The sequence below is a fragment of the Pithys albifrons genome, chromosome Z (assembly GCF_047495875.1).
Source record: "Pithys albifrons albifrons isolate INPA30051 chromosome Z, PitAlb_v1, whole genome shotgun sequence".
NCBI lineage: Eukaryota > Metazoa > Chordata > Aves > Passeriformes > Thamnophilidae > Pithys > Pithys albifrons.
The window spans coordinates 63280900-63302657 of NC_092497.1; the positions used below are offsets into that span (position 1 = coordinate 63280900).

The following is a 21758-nucleotide window of genomic DNA, read 5'->3' on the forward strand; positions in this document are numbered from 1 at the left end:
GAAACCTCAGGTTGAGGCATGCAGAGTGTGGTCAACCAAGGTGACATAGAAGAAATCTTAACCTGTATTCTTAGGAGTGAACTTCCAATCATGTGCTTCCTGAGAGTGCATAGTTCTGGAGTGTAAGCTTTTTAGGAAACACAGCCTGGAACCATTTTCCCAGGGACAAAGAGTGTACAGACTATGTGTTGCTTGAGCCTTGGCTTTGCTTCTTCAGTCTGATTATAAACTAATTAGAATAAAGGTTTTAAACATTTAACAAGACCCCATGGGATGCTGAAGTTGATTGAGTAGTTTGGTGTATTTCTCCTCTGTGCTTGGCAAACGATTCTAGAGGAGTTCAAGGCTGCTTGGTGTAGCCTGCTAGCAAAAGGCTGGAAGAGCAGATCCACTGCAGTTCTGCTTTGTTCACTGCCTCTAGATGGAAGGACTGGAAGTATTTTTCAGGAATACTAGAAGTTGCTTCAAATTATTGGAATACCAGGAATACCAGTAATTTGCTTCAAACCTTACTTTAGGCTCCTTAAGTGTTGTGTTACTATTTTGTGGTGGTTCTTGCATCCATTTAGGTATAAACAACACATTTCTTTCATGATGCTGTAACCTACTTGTCCGTTTATACATTACTTTGAAATTTTTAACATCTGTCTAGGATTGTGCAACTGTTTGATGATACTGTTTTTCTTGTAGCATAACAAGGCCGTTCCTTATGTTTTATTCACAAAAGTGCCTGACATTCATCAAAAGGAGGAAGAGCATTTAGTGATAGATGAGATTGACAGCAGTGGGCAGAAATGCTTTTTGTATCAGAAATTCAGCATGTCATTTATTAAAGCAACAGTAAAAACTGTCAAAGTAACTAGGTCAGTAAAGGATGAACTACATCCTAGCTGCCATATGGTTGATTGCTATGTGATAGTTAATGCTAGAAAGGGACTTTGCAAAGCTGAGCTCTCTGTGCACGAGTGTGGTTTTGAGCAATGCAATGGCTACTCTGAGACTAGGGAATGGTTAATTTTCTCCCGTCAGTTGCTGGGAGAGTGTGGTTACCAGGGTGATACCCTGAGTCTTCCTAAATAGCTGTGTAGTATGTACTTTGACCCAAAATAACTCCTCTTCCAGTTCTAGTCTAGTCTAGTTCTAGTTCCAAGTCTAAGGGTTAAGGAAAAGGTAAACATGTAACACTGGAGTGAACAGAAATATAACCTAAATATGGTATAATATGAAACGAGACCTAAAACTAAAAAGATCATTTAAGTCTCCTGTTCAGCCTTGATGTTTGACTGTCCTTCTGTACTGTAATTTCTCCATATCTGATCATTTAGGTCTGTTTTTTATGGTCATTTTAGGTCTCTTTTGGGGCCATTGTCAGGCATTCGTCAGGGGTGTTAGAGCTCTGTGCAAGTTCTGAACAAAAAATGCTGTGCATGAAATATGCATTTCTTGTGCAGATGGAGGGAACCTAATTCAGAAGAACTAATTTTAGCATCAAAGCAATTGAGTTAAATTAGTTCAAAATAAAAGATGAGGGAAAGTCAATAAAAATTAAAATAGAATAGGTACTCTGTGGGCTTTTTTCCAGGGAGTCTGCAAACCATTTCTCTACGTGTGTAAGATTCTGCCTCAGCATTAGACTATCCTCTGTTATACTTGACGTATGGAATTTTTTAGCCTGTCCTATTTCTGCTTTTGATAATTGATTTCTTATAGTATGCATGCTACTTGAGTTGTTTATTTTAACAGAAAAGCAAAGTGCTCCCTTTGTTTTTGAGTGTAGACAGTTAATGCTTGAGGTATTTCCTGTTGGACTGGTAAGTTTATATGTGAAATTTTAGAAAGGGTGTATACAAAGAAAGGTGAAGGCTAGGATGCAGGCAAAGAAGAGATGGAAAAATACTTCTGTTCATGATTAAAAGCAAATTTCAGTCCAATAATGATTGTTTTTTCAGGGCTGTTGCCTTTCACACTGACATGTGAGCAATGCCTCTGGGTCTGTTTGAAATGCAGATGATTTTCCCCAAGTCCTGTGGCTTGAAATGACAAACAAAAGGAGAGTTTGGGGTGACAGCCTTCCAGTTTCCAAGCTAAGCCTGCTTGGAATCCATTTGATCATTATGTGCTTTAGTTTAAAAAATGTGCCTGAGAAGAAAAAGCCATGGCATTGCGAAGATGCTTCTCAGCCCTGTGTGACTTACAGAAAATGTGGTGTTGCTCTGGATTCATTCCCTTGAGAGAGCTTCTTCCTGTCTTGCAGAGGTATTTGTTACTATACTTATTCATTTTAAGTCTCATTACATTTCTTCAGGACTTTTTAGAATTTTGAGTGAGAAAAACTCTGGCACATTCTGCTCCTGATTAAAGCACATGAACATGCAGACCCATATTTCTCTCTAGTTCTAAAAGAAGTAAGAGAAATGGGAAATGTAGGATGTGTGGATCATTACAAGGTACTTTCTCATTAGGTCAGATAAAAGTGGGAAAAGGAAAGGGACTCTCTCTCACAGGTGATGAGGGAAAGGGAGGAGGGAAAACACTGTCTTGCACAAAGATAGCCTCTGTAATCCAGCAAGTTTTCCTTCACTGTCTTCATTTGTGACTGTCCTCAAAGCAATGAACTCCCCTCCAAGAAAACCTAGAGAACAGAACACGGTCCAGCAAGAGGTGCTTCTGTTTGCTCTCAGGGTTGCTGCATTACTTCCCTTGAGAAGAATACAAGGTGTGTGAAAGCAGCACAAGAGTGCATCACCACTTGATGGAACCAAACAAGATTGGAAAGCCCTTTGAAATAAATAGGGAAGGAACTGAGCTTTTCCGCAGTGTCAGGCTTGCTGTGGTAGTACAGCACTTCATGAAGCACTCTGAGCATCTATTAAACTTTTCCATTATTCCATTTCTTTCACTCAGCATGAGTACCTCAGCACTGTTGTAAATAATGAGCAATAGGGCTTTATGCAGGCAGTTCAATGCCACCCTGACACCAGATCTCGGAAGCTGAGCAGGGTCAGGCCCAGTTAGTATTTGCATGGAAGACCTCCTGGCAATACCAGGGACTGCTGGTTCTAGTCCTAAGGACTTCACTGTCACTGTCCAAGCTCACTCGGCCGTGGCAGGTGGACCTTAGGAGTTAAAGGGTGGGGCCAATTCTGCAAACGCTGTGCCTCACCTAAAAAATCCACTGTGCAGGCTGAAGGGGCACACCCACATGGGGACAGCCCTTCCCAAATCTGCATTCACGAAGCCAGGCCATACATATATACGTACATAGTAAACTGACAATGCATTCTTAGCCCAAGGTGCTGGCCAGTTTGTGAGCAAGAGAGTGTACTCACTTGGCTAAAAATGTTCTGGTTTCTTTGTAGTAAGGCTGTAGACTCCCTGTATTTTTCCAAGTTATAATCATTTTGCAAGTACAAAGCAACTGTTGGTGAAAATTGAGTCTCTGGACTGCATCAGTTGAACAACTTTTCAAAAATAAGGAGAATTCCAGACCACTGCATTGTATGCTGTTAGATTCAGCATGACCTTGATATTTCAGGAAGTTCTTGTGTTACAGATATTCCTCTTGTTTCCTGTGAGGGCAGATGTTCTCAGTTCAATGACTGGAAGGATGACTGTATTGATTCTTTAGCCATTAACATTAAAGTGTACCAACAGAGAACTTCCCTAATACTGTTAGAGTTGATTTTGCTTGTCTTTTCTGAACACATTAAAGAATCTTGTGCTTCTCAGGTTTTTATGAGTTCTCAGAAAAAGGAATTTCAGCATCGGGCATTTGCAAGATAACCTTGTTTTTTCCATTAAATACACAGCAATTGCTAGAGACCTCCTTTATTTAATTAATTCTGCATCCTCTGCTTTCTGTAGTTTTAACTCGCTTTTGTCTTTTCATCTGTCCCTGGACATACTGCTTTGCTTAATTATATCCTGTTATTGTGGACAAAGGGAAGGAGAAAGATGTTAATGCTTGTCAAAATGATGAGCAACCTTCTCTTTTCCCGGATTCCATTTCAAATATAAATGTCTGCCACAACATTTGGTTGGTTTGTCTACTTTAAAAACACTTTGTTGGCTTCTCAGCTAGTAAAATTGACAGAGCTTATCTTGGCCTTAGATGGATCAGAAACAATTAAAGATTGTGGCATAGTTGTTTGTCTTTCACTTCCAATTCTATCACATCATGGATTACTGGAAGTGTCTAGTGTCGAGGGGTCTTATGCATGCATATATATTGAATTCTTGCACCAATCCCCTTTCTTCTTTCTCATGCAACTGATTTGTAGTTAATTGTTAGAGTTAACTAGAAAACTGCTTGTCTGAGAAGCTGTTTGATTTGCATTTAGTACAGTGGAGACCTGCTCTGAAACATACATACATACATACAGTAATTATATATGAAAAATCCTGTGGGTTTGTATACACATGCACGCTCAAATCACTCCCAGCCCTGCAAATGTTGTGCAGATTTTTAAGAGGTTTTATCATATGCCTCTGAATTTTGTGCATATTGATTCCAGCAATGAATATTGTTGGGAATCAGTTTCATTCCATTTCCAGAATGCATTGCATCCCTGTTAGGTCTTTTGCTGTCCAAGCACAATTTGACTTTGAAACGTAGAAGCTTTTCATCATTATAGTAATATGTACTGTAATATATACAGTAATATATACTACAGCAATCCCAAGGTGCTGGAGGTATTGGAATGCTCTCTTACTATGCAGTATTCAAGAGACTAAATAGAGCTCTGCAAAGAGATGAATATTCAAAACCATTTAAAACCTTTGGTTGTGTTTTTTTCTCATACATTGTTTTGGTTTGGTATTGGGGTTTTTGTTGTCGTTGGTTGGTTGGTTAGTTTTTTTAATACTTGTTTTCCTTCTGCAAAGATTGTATCAAAAGAAAGGCCTAAGTATTTGAGAGCATCGGGGTCATGTTCTTTGAAAGACAAGTCTGTTGTTTTCCCCTCATTAAACAATATTAACTATTTAATGAAACTTTAAAATAGGCTTGTGGCTTCATTGCTGGGTGCTGGTGTTCCAGTGACCCTTCTTAAGTGTTTGTAAAACAGTCTGTAGCAATTGCATAATTTTTTTCATCAAAATGTGATTAAATCCAAATTCCCATAGTTGATGTTTCCTATAAGCAAATGTATGTTTTTGTTGCTCCCAATATTTGAACTCCAGAGTGAAGAAAATGGTAAGCAATTACAGCAACAAAATGGATGCTTGTAATTTAATATTCAAAGCATGCTTTTCCTTTTTTTATTAAATTCTAATTTAATGGAGAGATTTCATGTGCCACTTACAAACCCATATATTTAGACTGTAGTTTTTTAGCTCCACTTTTGACACAGATGTCTGCTTCATTCTGAAGGCTCTCTGGGCTGCAGTACTTTTCCAGGCTTGGTCATCTGTGTAGCCCTCAGCAACAGACAAGAGATTTACTGAGGGGGAAGAGAGTTGGTGGCCATGTTAATCTGATAAACGTTCTGGAAAGCATGCTCACTCAGATGGAAGAGTCAACCCTGCCTCTAAATGGTGCTGCAGCTTGGCTTGGGGCTGCAAGCATCTGCACATGAACACAGCTCAGTCACTGGCGTTTTCTGCGGGAAGCGGCAGTCCTGTGCTGAGGACTGAGCTCATTTTTCATGCATACAGATTGAATTGAGAAAAAGACTGCATGCATCTTTTCACACTGGGGTGTGAAATTCAGCCTAGGACCAAGGCAGCAGCTCCTAACACCGAACTCTTAATTGGTGTTTGAGTGTTTGCCAAAGTTAAAGCTCCATGTGCTTTTTGTCACCACTTCACCAAATACAGACCAAAGTGCATATATCTGAATAAGGATGAAATAAAAGAGGCTGAACTTAAAAGTATTCAATCGTGCTAATTGGTCGAGTATTGGAATAGGTTGCCTGGGAAGACTGCTGAAGCCATGACATAAGGTGTGTCACAGTAGGTAAAACCAGTGAAGAGGGGTGGGGAAGAACTCTCCAGCAGTTTTCCCTTGGATGAGGTTTGTCTCACTAGCAAAGATTTCTAAGCCCAGTGGAGCATGCGGCAGCCCAGGGATGACCTGTGCTGAGGCATAAAGAATTCTTAAGTGGCGAAATGAGGCATGAGTTAGAGAGTGTGGGAGAAACCAGATTGCACAAACTCTGAAGTTTCAGACTCAGTTATATTTTGATGTAATTCTGTTATTTGCTGGTATCATCAGCCATGTCTCTTTGACAAGACCAGCAACAGTACGATGCTGTAGAATCACAAGGACAAGGTTAAAAAATACTATAGTATTTATAGCAATCTCAGCTGACCTTCTTATATATACCAAGCTGCTATTTTATGGTATTCACCTTCTCAGGAGAAAAACAGACTTTCTGAAAAGTGAGAAGTTTGAAATATTACGCATTTGTGAAAATATCAGATTCCCCTTTGTACATACTATTAGTGTGTCAGAGTTTTGTTTCTCTTACTTGAAAGGGCTGTCTGGAGCTCTTTAGAGAACAATGATGGACTGCAAAGGCAAACACAGATTGATATCTGAGTTCTTGAATGGTCGGGTTTTGAAACTCAGTTTTTTGATGACAGAATTTGTTTCTGTGATAACAGAGTCGTTACCTGAACTATTTATCATGCTTTAGGTTTCGGCATAGTCCAAATTGCTGGTACTTGAGAGACTGGACCATCCACAGCTGGATCAGACAGTGTTTAAAATATGGTGCTCAAGACAAAGCCTTGTACACGTTAAAAAACAAGGTAAGTTTTACCAAGGAAAAACCATGAATATATGTGATCAGCTTTTTGAGACCAGTGTGGCCAGACTGGAATTCCTGTTGCAGCCAGGTCCTGTAGATTGTGGTTTTAAGTTCAGATACTTCTTTGTCAAAATAAAAATTGATGTTGTATTTGAATTTTTCAGCTCTCTAGATCTTCTGAGTACACTTCTTTCCCGGGAAGCTTTTTGGTTTTGAATAGTATAGGTGTCTAAAACATGCTAGATGGAGGAGAGGCATAAAAACATGACAGGCAATGCCATTCCTCGTCCCAAAGACTCAGATAAAATGCCGAAACTAGTCCAGTCCATCAGAAGTTAGAAGGCCGACATCACAGTGTTGTGCTAATCTCCTTGTTGTTTGCCCATGCACTGCAGTAGTGTGGAGTGCTGTGGTCCTGTCTTTCTGATACCTCTAGCACTGTGCTTGGGAAGATTTAAGCAGCACATTTGCACACTGAACTTTTTTATTCTTCTCTTCAGGTTCAGTATGGAATTTTTCCAGATAATTTTACATTCAATATTTTATTGGATTATTTTATAAAGCAGAAGAAATATGAAGGTAAGAAAATTTGTACTAGTGGTGCATCCTGTGCTGTATGCTCTTTGAAACAAAAACTACTGGCCGTATTTTTTCTGAAATCACAGTAAAACATGCCTTCTACTTCCTTTAAACTATTTTTCTACATTTTTATGTCTCATTTCTGTTACGTTTTTACTCATAGAATTTTGAAATATGTACAGTTCACAGTGTCTACTGTGATTAATCCTGTTCCAAATGTAAACCATTTTCCTCGATTTTTACGAGTCTGACTTACATGCTAATGGCCTTTTAGGAGTTATTAGTGACAACTAATAAAAGTGTTATTAGAATCAAAATGCATGTTGTTAGAGTTTGTCTTCCATACATTTAGCTGTTCAAAAAGGTATGTGTATAAACTTTGTCTGGGCTTTCTGTCTGTCACTGGAGGAAGCTGGATATACTGAATTGACATGTTGGGAGTACCTTTCACTACTGACTGTTTAAACACCAAAATGAATAAACCTCTTGTATTTGATGACAGATATTTAAGATTTTAATTTCACTTCAGGTTTTCTTGTGCTGTAGACTTACAGTAAGCTTTCTTTTGCATAAAGCTCTGTGAAAACAAATAACAGAAAGGTACGAAAGCTTTCATCTTGAAGGTTTTCTAAGTGGCAAATCTATACCTGTATTTATCTTATTTTGAAGCACAGCCCCATCTTTGAATTCCCCCTTATTTCATCCATACTTCTTTTCTGTGTGAGGCTCAAGGCCTTTTGTTTAACAAACTATTTTTTCTGGCTGGGGGTATTACTGGAACTCCCTGGGGAGCTCCTCCAGAGCATTGTTTGCCGCATACAGAGACTGCTGTGGGTGATCTGTGATATTATTTCTTCCCCTAAGGGTTGTGAAGTTAAGCCAGTCTTTTCTTGTTTGTAATCAAAACACAAGAACAGAGAATGATCTTTAATTTTTTGAAATGTTAATGATTGAAGGGCTGAGCAAAGAAGAGCCAGTTGAAGAGGGTAGAGCTAAGATGATTTTGGGAGCTCCTTTGGTGTAGTTTCATGCTATTCAAGCCATTTTTCCTTCTTGCAGTGTGTTTGAATAATCCAAATGAATAAGACTAATTCTGTAGTAGTATTCTGGTTGTAAGGAATGTTAAGCTTTCTTCCTAAGTATTTCAAAGCACAATACAGCAATAAAACATGAGTAAATATGAGTGGGTGCAAAAGGGAGTTATGTATTTGGAGCTCTGCTGAATATATATTGTTTTTCTCCATAGATGCTATGTCAGTAGTAACAGAGATCATGCTCCAAGAAAGTTTTGATGAGTTATCAACACAGCTTCTTTCTCTCTATGTTTTATACCAGTACCTGGCAAGCAAGTCTGAACATACGGTAAGCTGACCACACTTGGCCACAAAGCCTCTGCTTCCGAGTGTCCTGGTGCAGTGGGTTGGCACAAGCATTCAATAGCACTGTAAGAAAAATGCTTAAAGCCTCCATTAGTCTTACATGAAGCATCTTTCAAAATGCATACTACAGGTGCCTTAAGGTTTTACCCAACTGGGTTGTAATTTCAGTTTTCACCGAAGAAAAGAGATGCGCATTTGCTGTGTTGGATATTCTCTTTCATTCCCCAGAAATCAAGTATGTTTGGTCACTGGTAGTATATGAAAAGCAGAGGGATGAAAACCTGATTTTTTCTGTTTTGTTCATCCATGTTGTTTGCATATCCTTGCTGCAGAGACAAGTATTTGTCAGTACATGTAGAGTTTCATGAAAGCTGAATGTGCAAGCAAGGGTGGTGTGAACTTAAAACATGTTGAAGGCAAGCATATTTATATAACTGTGACTTACTTAATACACATTTTGAAATAACCCCATCCAAAGACAGCAGTGAAATCGTATTTTAGTTGTATACACCATTCAAAGTACCACTCAACTCCTCACAATGCTCAGTACGAATTTTCTGTGTTTGACTTGGAAAGTAGAGGTAGCATAAGCAGAAGTGCTCAGCTACTCCTGAAGATCCCATTCTCCTTTTCCAAGGTGTGAGATAGGTCACCCAATGTCCTGTTGTAGATAGATTCTTGACTCTGTCTTGGGGTCCAGCAGCCCGATGAAATATTTATAAACTTTGAGAATTATATTTTGGGCAATCTGACTGTATTAGGCATTAGCATGTCTCAAAGTGGTGATAGGGAGCTTCCATTTGTCTGCCTTTGTACATACCACTGAAAGCTTGACTGGTCTTGGCTCTCACCAGAAAATTTACTCCTTGACTGTTGCAAATAATCAGTATGGTTGCTGCCTTCCACTACAGTGGTGTTTACATAAAGTTCTTGCAGTTTCTCTGGCTCCTGGAGCTAAATGTGCTGGCTTCCTATAGAACCTAGACTGCTAAAAGCCCTATTTTTCCAGTGGCATCTGATTTTCTTGTAACACTCACCTGGACTGCTGAATTCAGCACAAAACAGCCCTGTTCCCTTGTATCTTTTTTCTGAGCCAGGCAAATACCTTGCCTGGCTGTCATGTGGTGGTTTTTTGTGTCATATGATAACATGCAAATTTTTGTAGCACTTGAATGGAGACACACAAAAAAGTCACAACTTGAAAAGACATTTCTGAACTGTGTATGAAACCAGAATATTTAATTTTTGTGTATTTTAAGACTCAGTGTGCTTCAAGGATTTTTTCAGAAAGCTTCTTCCCTTCACCAAGGGTATTTCTTTCAGTTCTTAAAGTAATCAGCAAGACAAGTACCCTGTCTCAAAAACCATGTGTTAAGAGAATCAGACTTCCTCCAATCTGTTTCTTTTTATAGCTTCCTTTTCCTCATTTTCTTAGCCATGGGAGTTATTCAACTCCTTTCACTTGCAGTAACCTCCTTTCACTTGCTTCTCTGGTCAACAAAAATGCGCTGTACTATCCCATGGCTGAAGAAAATTCACATTACTCTCATGGTTTTAACATACTTACGTCCCTCTTTAGCGATCACTGGTAGTGTGGCTCAGACAGCCAGTACATCTCTCTAACTGGAAAGAAGCTGTACTTCTAATCCTGTGACGTAGAGGGATCTTGGTGAGTTGCATATGCTCTTTTCCCAGAGCAGATTTTGCCGTCAAAGTAGCCACTAGCTGCGTATTCTTCTTTCAGCATTTTCACATTCTAGTGAGGGATAGTGGAGTGTGTATCTTGGCACATACTTTAAAGAAGAGGCTGCTCTAGTACAGAAGCCATGTAATACTTTTCTCCTGCAACATTAACCTGAAACAAGTGGTAGAACATACAGGACAGAGACAGAGCTTGGCCAGTGCAAATCAGTGTATCCCACTATCCTGAAAGAGGTTGACTTCCATGCAAAATGTCAACCCCTCACATTTTAGAGTCTTCTGGAAAGAGAGATGTTCCTTGGTGTAATTTCTATTTTTCATGCAACTGAACACAAGACATATTTAATGATTCTTTACTTTATTGCTAAGACATCTGGTGAAAGCCACATGCTGTCTTTGACTACTGGCATTTATGTTTCTCTTTGTTAAGGAATGCTTACTTAGTTTGCATTATTTGCAGTGGGAAGAGGAGAGAAATCTTGGAGCATCGCTGGTGCTTACGGGTCTAAAGCAAAGTAGCACTGTGGGTTTTAGCTCCCAGCTGTATGGCTATGCGTTCCTTGGTAAGTTTCACCTCACTCAGTCATCTTTCCCTCTTGTCTTCAGTGGCTGAATTAAATTGCCATCTTTGCTTTATTCAGATGTGATCAAGAAGAATACAAAGCTAAAAAAATAGTGGAAGAACAATTCCAGAGTTATGAGTGAATCTGTTTTGTAAGCCTGGAGGGTAGTACTGATTCGAGTAGCATGCCCTTCATCAGGCAACCTCACAACCAATTTTAGGGCTCCCTACAGGTTTGGATTGGCAGCTGAAAGAAAGAGGGGATTCTTAAAGAACATAGGAATTTTTTGTTGGTTGACAAACTAATTTTAAAAAATACCCCAAAAGTACAGATTTGCATGACACAAAGTTATGGACAATAGACTATTTTTCTAGTTACTAAGTGTCTTAAAATAATCTTTAAACCTTAGGAAGTTCAGAGAGCACTGAAAAACACTATTTTAGAACATTTACTACTCACTGTATAGGTAATGTTGGGTTATTAATCAGAAGTTACATCAGAATGTATTCAGAATTGGAGGGAAGGGGAATGGGCAAGTAATTCTTGAATTTCCTCTAAATCTTTCAAAGAATGTAGTGCAGATAGGTTTTGGCCTTCCCTACAAAATGATTAATTAATTTACAATGTATTGGAAATTGTTGTTCCCTTAGAGCATTGTTGAGGGTAAATCTTAAATGTGGCTTCAAAATATGATATGTAGTGATAGAGTTAGGATATTGATTCATGTGTATCATGACTACTAAACAAAAAACATATATTCAGTCAAAAAGGGAGATAAGTGTGAAAATTATTTTCTACAGAGCTGTAGTTTCTAGTCCAGTAGAGATGCTGATACAAATAGGGACTTTGCTGTCCAGTTGGCATTCAGCTTGGATGGTTTTTGATGTCATATTGATTGGTCGGGTAGTGGATGGATTTCAAAGATGCACTTCACTCTTGTCTGTGAGCAGTAGTGCTTGTTTCATGACATTGACATTCAGTAGATCAAAAGCTATTTACTGTTATGTCACATATTCCAAAGTCTTGCCAACACTAATGGAACCAACCTCTGAGACAGTGAAAGATGTCTATGGGCACAGAGTGGCCTCAAGCACCTCGGCTATTTTAGTTTAGCCATGGTCCATTAGACTTTGTCTGTGCACTTACTACCTTTCTTTTCCTAAATTGTTCTCTTACATGTAAAGAAGTGTAAGATGTGTTTCATAGTTTTGTGTTGTGACAGAGTGCGAATTAGGTTAAAACTTGGACATAACTCCTATAAGCTACACTTAAAGTGGTATTATTTATTACATCAGCAATGACAAAATCAAAGCTGTAGAGTGACAATCATTGTAAATTGCATCAATTGCAACATGATGTGCGTTTCCTCTGTTATGCAGGAGTTTCATGTTCTCTAGTAATTACTGTCAGAAGAAAAGCCACATTGTCAGTAGTACAGTACATTACAGGTCTTGCTAAAGTCAGTGAACACCTTGCTGCACAGATTGTCCTGAAACAAGAACCAAAGTTTCATTTTGGCAGGACTCCCATGCTTTCTCTCAGGAAGCTCCAGCAGAAACAGATACACTAAGCTGTATACTTAGCCAGAACATGTGCTCTAACGAGTGAGTAAAGCCTAAAGGTGACAGAGTGGAATTGAGACTATACATGCTCCATAGTCAGTCCCTGAAATCTAAGGAGACATGTGTCTGTGATCTTCAGACATCCTTCTCAGAGCTGTGACTACAAAGCCAGACAACCAGAAAATCTGGCCACTTAGTCTCATTTCCATCTGGATAAAATTTCTAGATGAGGTGGAATGGAGAGGAATGAGAAATGAGCACATAATAACCATGAAGTTGAGCAAAAAGAAGGCACCTTAATAAAATAAGGTAATAGCATTTCTATCAGAGCAACTTTGTAGAAGGGTGTTATTTCTGCTGCAAAGGCCAAGACATTTGCTCTCACGTCTGAAAACCAGAGCCAACCCATGTAGATTCTGTCAAGACTCAGGTGTTGAAGTGGTAACACTAAAGTATGTTTTTATTACAGGAAAAGTGGAGTTGAATAAAGGACTAAGAGCTGTGTACAATCTGATGCCACTGATGTGGACTCCTGGGTATTTGAATAGAGCCTTGCAAGTGATGGAGAATGTGGCTTCCTTGTCAGATGACAGCAAAATCTGCAAAGAAGCTGTAAGTATGAGGCTATAACCCACTGAACAAGAGAATTTCACATAAGTCAAATCCAGTAAAACCTGTGAATTCTGGCTTTGCTAATGAGAAGATGCCCAGCAAACTTCAGAGACCTTGGTAAGACAGGAAAAGTATTGTTTGTAGCAGAATCCCTGCTTCAGTTGATGAGCCAGTGATAATGTCTACTGGCATGTCCTTGGCCATGAGTGTATGTTACTGCCACAGACCATTTGAGTATGTTCTCTTTCCCCTCCCTACAGAGACACCTGGCTCTGTGTTGCAGGGAGGACGTGTCTGTGGAAATGGGAAGGCACCTTTGTTTCTCAAGTATTTGAACTCACTCAGAGACATGCTTCTTAGCAGTGACAATGAAATACCCCATCATCTTACTCTCAAGGCTAATTCTCTATATTCTGTGCCCTCTGAGATGATATTCTGAGTGGTACTGGTCCAAAAAGACAACAGAGTGATTTCTAGGTTTGTACTGCCCTCCATCAGGGAGGATGGATAGATTCTGTTCATTTATGAAGTCAGCACTAAGGGACTTAAGGCTTAGGAGAACTGTGGGGCCATCAGACTGATCCTGGACTCAGACAGTTTAGGACTGACTTAAGAACCATGGACTACCACACCATGGACCACAACATAGACACATCACTGAGATTTCACTTCCTCTGCTTAGTACTTTTTCCAGAAGGTGTCCCTGGTGATGGGACCCTCTGTTTTGCTCATCTGTACTATGGCGTGCCATTTTCCTTGGCAAACAAAAGGTCAGGGCACTGCTCATCAGGTTCTGCTGTCTATTGCTCTATTTTCTGAAGCATCTTTGTAATACCTGGCAGTACAAGGATGGGTCACATCTGCAACTTCCACCATTTTGAGTTACCTCTTTTGGTATATAATTTTGAAGGTACTTTCTTACTCCAAGTTGAAAGAACTCAGCTTAATACACTAAAGCAAGTAATTTTTTCTGTTTACAAACCCTGGACAAATTAAGGAATTCATAAAGTTGTTTGAATACATGACATTTGTGTTACTTAGATCGTATTTCCAAACTGTATATGCTTACTGTGACAAATGTGATTGTTCAGATTGATTCCCTGGAGACCATTTTGCAGTCTGTCCTTGAAGCCAAACCTAATCCAGAAGCTGGTGAAGAAGTCAAGGGATTAGAGCAGAAGTCGCAGTGCACAGAAGCAGAAGAAACAGAGCAGTCTAAAGCACCTGAGTACTATAATCGATTCAAAGTAAGAGTTTCATATGTTTGAATATTCTAAGCTGTAGTAGATCTGTCTGATACTTACTAGAAAATTTATATGCTGACTTTAGTGTGGGCTCATAGACTGACACCCCCTCAGTGCATCAGGAGTCCTACTTGACATTTTTGAAACTGATGTCACCTTACATTTTCACTTACTGAAACAGGAAGCAGCAGCCTACAAAGATGCAAATGCTCAAGGCCATTCATCTTTTGTCTGTCTGCTGGGATTTTATCTTCACTTTTCATACATCAAAATGATAAATCCTGTTCATGAAAATTCCTGTTCACAAAACTGTTATGTCATTAGAGACCCATTATCTGACCTTATGTGGGTTCTTGCTTGTTAAAATAAGTTGTAATAGCCACGAGACCATCCTGAATTTTTTGTCCTTTTTTGTACATTATAATTATGTAGAAGTGTTGCATCCTGTACTTTCAGTCTGGGGAATTAAGTCAGGCTATATCACCTTTTTTTTAATCTTTAGATTGTCATGCTGATGGTAACAGTAAGAAAAACAGCTGTTCATTAGGGCACATCTGTATAATGAGTGCATTTTATTTGGTCATCTCACAGCTATATAATGAGCTCATTTTATTTTATCATCTCTGATTTGTGCTGTGGAAAACGTCAAATACCCCAGATTGAAACTCATCTGATTTAGAGTTTCAGGAGCAGTACTCTTTTTATAGCCCATGAGTTTTCCTTGTTGTTGTCACCTGGACGGCTATGACCTTGGACAGTTGTTCTGGATACAGACTGTTCTGAAGAAATTTCAAAAGTTAAAAGACCTGTATCCTGTGGTTTTATCTCAAACACACACAGACTTTTTCCTTTCTTTAGTTTTCATTTTTGCAACTTTGACACTAATCTTTGGATATTAAATGTACTTTGAAGGCAGTTAGAACCTTTTAATTAGCGTGTTTTGGAATCATTGGGTGCTCAGCATGTGGTTATTAATGCCTGGATGGATTACAGTGAATTAGGTAAACACAAGTGCTGTTTGAAGAAGAGAGTGAGATAATTTTATGTGTCTCTCATTGTCTAGTCTTGAAGAAAATAATGCAAAGTGGTCAACATGAGGCCGAAATATCAAACTAGGGACAGACTAGTGTCAAGAGGGTGGTTTCCTTCTCACTTCAACCTTCCCACAATGAATCCTCCTTTCAGGCATTCCCTGGTGTGGTGGTGAGTGTGCTGACTTTGACCCAAAAAACTACAGTCCCAAAGCTTAACTGTTGAGGTCTTTTCAGGAAAGTCTGAATGTGAGAAAGGCACTGCTCTCATGTGAAGTCTAAGCACCCAGCAGTAATTACATGTCAATAAGCCACATTTTCAGATTTTCTGAATGAGAAGAGGAGCTCTCAAGTCACAATGCCATTTCAGCCAAGCCTGAAGTGAGTTCTCTGACTGTTCTCAAATCCATTAGGCCAGCAGTAGTCACTCTCCCCAGCTGAGTCCTGCGACACTTACAGATGTAGTTCACAGGGCAGAGTGGTGCATTAGAACTCCATGCAAGTGTGAGGGAAAGTGTCAGCTCGGAAGCAATCTGGTGTTGTGTGCATTGACAACTAATGTCCCAGCACAGATCATCTGCCCCTTCTGTGTAACCTCAGCACAGAGTTTGGACTTCTGCTGCTGAAGACAATTCAGTTGCACTTTGTCCACCCCTACATTAGTCAGCATGTCCCAGTCTTTCTCCTTGATATCAAAACCAATTGCTTCTGCCTCCTGCATGCCCAGTTCTCTTTCACAAATCATACACTTCAGAATGCAAGGAAAATCATATGAATTTGCTCCAGACATGCACTTATTCCTCCGTGATATTCCATGAAATGGACTCGGTGTCTCATACCAACCTTCAGGACAGCCATTTGTGGAAGTACCTAAACCCATGGCAACCTAAAAGATATGGATATATGTCCTTCACTTCCACTAAAACAAGGAGAACTGGAGGATATTTGGCTCTTTCCAGATAAAGCCTTTAGAGCTCTAATCTAGACTCTGATACTGTCTTTTGTGTTGTAATTACCTGTTTTCAGATCCCATATGCTGAGACTCACTACTCAGTAAAGTGTTCGTCAGGCAATTCCTCCCATCTGTGTCAATGATCAGTGGGCAAACATTTCGTCACATAAATGCTGTGAACACTTTCTCTGACTGTCCGCATGAGGAGCCCTGGAGACTGCTTAAAAAAATCAGTGATTTAGCCACTTAAGAATGTGCCCTTTGCTACCTGCAGGACATACAGCCTGCTGCTTTCCTAATTTAGTTTTACTGACGTATCACAGAAGAACAGGGAATATTTCAGACCTTCAGTGATACCAATAATGGCTTAGGAGGCAAGACCTGCTAGTTTCCAGTTCGTTGCCTTTTTGTAGTTCATTTTCGTACTATTAAAGTTCCATGCATAAAGACCATTTTCAGCACATCCTTGATAGGGTTTAGCAGTGAGTCTTAGGTATCTAAACCAGTTACATGTAAACTGCATACCTAATATGTAAACACAAGCATAGTTCTCAACTTCCTTCCCCAAATGCAAGCTGTATGTCTCTTCAGTTTTCTCACTGATGCCTTGTATACTTCACTGATAGCTCTGACAAAGTAGAGACTAATACCTGGAAGTAAGTTTATCGAGTTTGGTTTTCGTCCATTAGTTTTGAAGACACTGACTTCGTTTTCATTCTTTATCGTAAAATCAAAAAACGGACAGAGACAAATACCCAAGCCCCTCTGATGTGCATTTTAAAGATCTTTAATCTTTTCTGTGTCCAGTTCAAACCTTCAAGGGCCTGATAAAACACTACAAAAGCCTGCAGTTGTGCTGGCCAAGGGAGAGAGAAGTGGAGGGACTGAAGGGACATGATAGTTTCCTGCCTAAGATCAAGGCAGAACCTCCAGCCAGGAGCTGAGAGGAAGTGCTTTTGCAGATACTGCCAGTATGAGCTCGGGTAAGAAGAACACTGTGGGCCAGCAGCACAGCACATATGGTTTCAGTGATAACTGGAACTGGAAGTCTGGATATCTGCATCGCTCTAGAACTGCCATTTTGTTTGGATGATTCCCATGTTTCCATTATCCTGCAATGCAAAACAAGAAGTTTTATACAAATGGAAGAAATATGGATGTCCTTTAGAAGACGTGCTTACTTTAATAATTTCTGCAAGTGCTGGGCTCAGTAAAACAACAGTCTTGAAAATATGTTTGTATCTAATGAGTGAACAAGGGATAAAGAATCTTCCAGTGCTATGTCATCTCCTCTTTGGTTGTATATCTGCACTTCTAAGGCAATTAATCAGAGAGTTAGTGAGCCATTAGGCTAAAAATTCCAGAAAACTAGAAACAGTATCACTGGATGAGATGATTCATCATGTTAAATGAATTAATGTTTTTATGCTGCATGAAATATAGATAAGTAAAGCTCAATAAAGAAAATCTGCAGTTTCTTACTGAGTTACTCTGAGTTACTCTGCTATTAGTTTCAATATTATTTCAGTATTCTTAGTAATAACCCTGGAAAAATGTCTCTTGCTTTAACAGTGTTGAGTAGTCTGTATAAGTGTGGTCATCTCCTTGGATCACAGTAACTTGGGAAGAAAACCTGTGGAAGTCACTTAGTATGCTGTTAGAACATTTAAAGTGACATTCATCTGTTGAAAGGGATGTATAGCAGACAGTATGGACCAAATAATGTCATTGGTTTTGAGGTAAAACACAAAACCAAAGTCTTTAGATTATATTTATTGTGATTGACTGGTCAGCCGATCTTTGTTAGTATGAAGTAACTGAACTTGGAAAAGAAGAGAATTTCAGTAGTTAATGAAAATGAAACTTCATTGGTTCAGTTTTGTTGCTCAAAAAATATTCTTCTTGAGGTTAGCATTTAAAGAAATGGTACCAATTACCACAGTTCAGACACTTTCCTGTGATAAATAGTTATCTGGCCTGTATAGCCTAAATAATAATAATAATAATAATAATAATAATAATAATAATAATAATAATAATAATAACAATAATAATAATAATAATAATAATAATAATAATAATAATGCAAACAGTGATTTATTGGTTATAGAGAAGTATTTTGTAGGTGATTATTTTGTGATTCACTCGCTCTCTCCTTCACACTTTCTACCAAATCTTTTTATGACAGGAGCTGTACTCCAAGCTGCATTCACTTGGCAAGGTTGAATCTGAAAGCCTGTTAAGCCTGACCACCCAACTTGTCAAGGAAAAGCTGCCAGCATGTGAAGTGGAGGACATTGCAAAACATGAGCAGAAGCTGAAAGAGTGGGAAGAAGAGCAAGTGCTTCTCACTGAGAGAGAAAGAGAGTTTAGAGAAAAGGCTAAGCAGGAAATGGAAGCTAGGAAGCTAGCTAAAGCATCCGCTTAGTATTGGAACTAGGAATGCAGTGTTGTGTTCCTCTGTCAGTGAACTGAAGTATGCTCACCATTATTAATATTTCACTTCAATCATGCTGCAAATGTTACCATATGTGACTGTTATATGCAAATTAAACATCCCATTTTGTCTGTTTCCTGAAATAAAGCACATGTAGTTTAGAAATCTTCAGCCTGTATATGATGTGTTTTGCTCCCAGTGTCAGCCAGTCAAGGGATGGGATAGAGAAAACACAAAGAAACAAAGGGATGAGTAGTAGCTTGCCTGTCATGAAGGGTCTAGAGAGTGGGAGGAACAAAAGAAGAGGAAGAATTTCCAACACAAATTGTTTCAGTAGGGGTTTCTCACAGGAAAGAATGCTTTGGCTACTCTGAACTTCAAACACTAAGAGGATTAACATATATTGATTGCGCTTTTTCTTTTTCCGAACCGATCTGGAAAATTCATGCATGGAGCTGGAAGCCTAATTTCAGGCTGTTTTTCAAACTACTCTTGAAGAGTTTCAGCCTAGTGAGTTAGCACTTGTATGTGCATTTAGATGTGCCTTTCCTGCAAGGTTGTTAAAAATTTCTGACCTCACTAGTGCTGCTTTGCTCCATTTCTAAGGTCACTAGAGAAACATGCACAATCACCTCGGCACACACCAAGGAACCTCATACTGCAGTGCAGTTTTCCTTTTATATTCTGAGCACTGTTTCATGAGGTTTTTGACCTAATTCCTTTCACAGTCCCGTGCCCCATTCTTCAGATCCATAAAACAATGCAGCTATTCACAAGAGCACAAGGAAATAGCAGGGGAGGAAACAATCATAGTGTGTTGGTTGTGATGCATCAGCATCCATCCCTGCTTACATTCCCTGTCACCACTGAATCTTGTTAGCTGCAGGCAGCATGTGCAGTGCAGGGTGGGACAAGGTTCTTTAAAACAGGGAGACCTGAGTAACAGCCCTGCTGTAATTGCAGCTTGTTATGGCAACAGCACTGTTGTCTCATTGTGCTTTACCAGAGGGTCTCATAAGCATTTCCAGTTTTATCATACATCTGTCTGGTTTTGCAGTGATCAAACTCACTTCACAAACTCACTGTAAATCCAGTGAGAACTTGCTGCAAATCCATGAATTTAACTGTGGGTAAGCATCGATATACACCAGATACCTTTATTACTCCCAGGAAACACATTCAGAGCCTGATTGCTGTTTCACATCCAAGAACTTGGCAACTTGGCACTAAGGTCCTCCACCCCATCCTGTCAGCAAGTCCCATAGTTTCTCCCATACTGCCGTAAGAGAGTACTGTCTTCAGCCAGGTAAGTGGATGATACAGTAGCTTGGCCAGCAGTGGACTTGCCTGGGCAGCTTGTGAAAAGTCTCCTTTCTGGATCTAAATGCTTTCTGATTACTAGGACAAGTTAGGGAGCCTTAAGGGAGAGTAGAAGGTCAAAGCCTCTAAGAACAATTTCGTTAAAGCTGGTGCCACAGAAGAATGTAGTGTCCCTTCCCTGAGCATGTATTTCAGTTCTTCATTATCAGAACATGGATTGTAACTCCAAAAGTTCACAATCACTCCTGTATCCAGATTCCTCTAGTGCTGCTCTCTACTGACATTACCTTTTGGGATCTTCTCTACACCACCACGGTTTTAAGACCCTACTTACTGACATGGCCTGTCGCCACTGCAGCAGCTGATGCTGTTGCTTGTGAGACACCATTCTGGCTAGGTCAGAACAGGCAGGGACATACTTCCCCTTGGTTTTCCATGGCCTCTGTTTCTTGGCAACCCAAGAAGCCTGTTTCTGTCCCAACCTCCACCCTCCCCCGCTCCGCTGGTAGATCCACCAGGCTGCTAATGCTAATTGAGTTCCAGCAAGCTGCCAGCTGCTGTGTCCCTGCTGTCTCACCGAGAACATTTCACTTCCCCCAGAACTAACCCCCTTTCCTTTTTTTTAGACATAACTGTTAGAGCAATACAAAAAAAAAACCCGGAGTGCTTTGAGTGGCTGTTTAATAAATATTACAGGTTGCCTTCTTGTTTTACTCCAGGCGCTGTGGGTTGGAATGCTCTGAGCACAGCTCAAAGCCTGAACTTTAAACAGTGCAGATACAACCTTTCTCTGCCTTTTCCCCCATCTCCTCCCATATCCCACTCCACTCTTGGAAGAAGGGGATTTCCTTGTCAAATTTTTGCAGGCTGCAAAGCAGATTCCTGGGAATGGATGAAGGACACCAAACACAAGACTTGCAGCAGAGGGTCCAGACTGTAACTTAAGGTCACTAGTCAGATTTTTTGCCAAGCCCTCTCATTTGTCTGTCCTCTTGGTTTCATTCTGCGTGAGAAACCCCTTCTGACATTTCTTCCGGCTGGATCAGCTGCACACCAGCACCTCTCTTCTCATGCCCCAGCCAAGTATGTCTACATGTTCCAGTAGCTATTGTCTTGCCCTTCCCCACCCCGGGTTTCATCATGGTCTCAACAGCAACCAGTTTCCAATATTCTATCTACCCAAACTGTTTTCACACCTAGCAAATCCTCACATTTTCAGTAAGTGTACTTGCACCCTCTTGAATTCTCCAGCAATTCTCATCTCTGCTTCCTTTTCTGATGTCACTATTAATCCCTTTGAAATTCCTCCTATAAATCATCTGACACTTATTTCTTCCCCTTCTCCAAGAGACTGGAACACAGCTGAGTATCCAGATGCTGGAAACATGAATTAGCAATTGAAGCTTGAGGGAAGTGAGAAAGGTACTCTCTGGTGCTCTTTCCTACCTGCTGGTTTTGAGCAGGATTAACAATAAAATAGACAAATTTTGAGAGGCTAATCAGAGACTAGTGCTCTTCAGTCATATGCTTGTCTTCTAAGGAAGACGGACAGTAGCTGTGTGCCAAACACAGTAGCACGAAAAATCCACAGTATCAACTAACATGTGTTGACTCACCTGCTTTTCT

General features: G+C 39.8%; 1 protein-coding gene across 1 annotated transcript in view; it reads left to right on the forward strand.

Moving 5' to 3' along the window:
- Positions 1-18983, forward strand: part of MRPS27 (mitochondrial ribosomal protein S27) — a 42981-nt gene extending 23998 nt beyond the window's left edge. The window contains exons 5-11 of the mRNA XM_071581308.1: positions 6639-6753; positions 7253-7331; positions 8578-8693; positions 10872-10974; positions 13006-13148; positions 14240-14395; positions 18564-18983. Of these exons, the coding sequence (XP_071437409.1) occupies positions 6639-6753; positions 7253-7331; positions 8578-8693; positions 10872-10974; positions 13006-13148; positions 14240-14395; positions 18564-18803 (952 nt within the window). The 3' untranslated portion in view covers positions 18804-18983. The remainder of the gene's footprint in view (positions 1-6638; positions 6754-7252; positions 7332-8577; positions 8694-10871; positions 10975-13005; positions 13149-14239; positions 14396-18563) is intronic.
- Positions 18984-21758: the final 2775 nt, after the last annotated feature.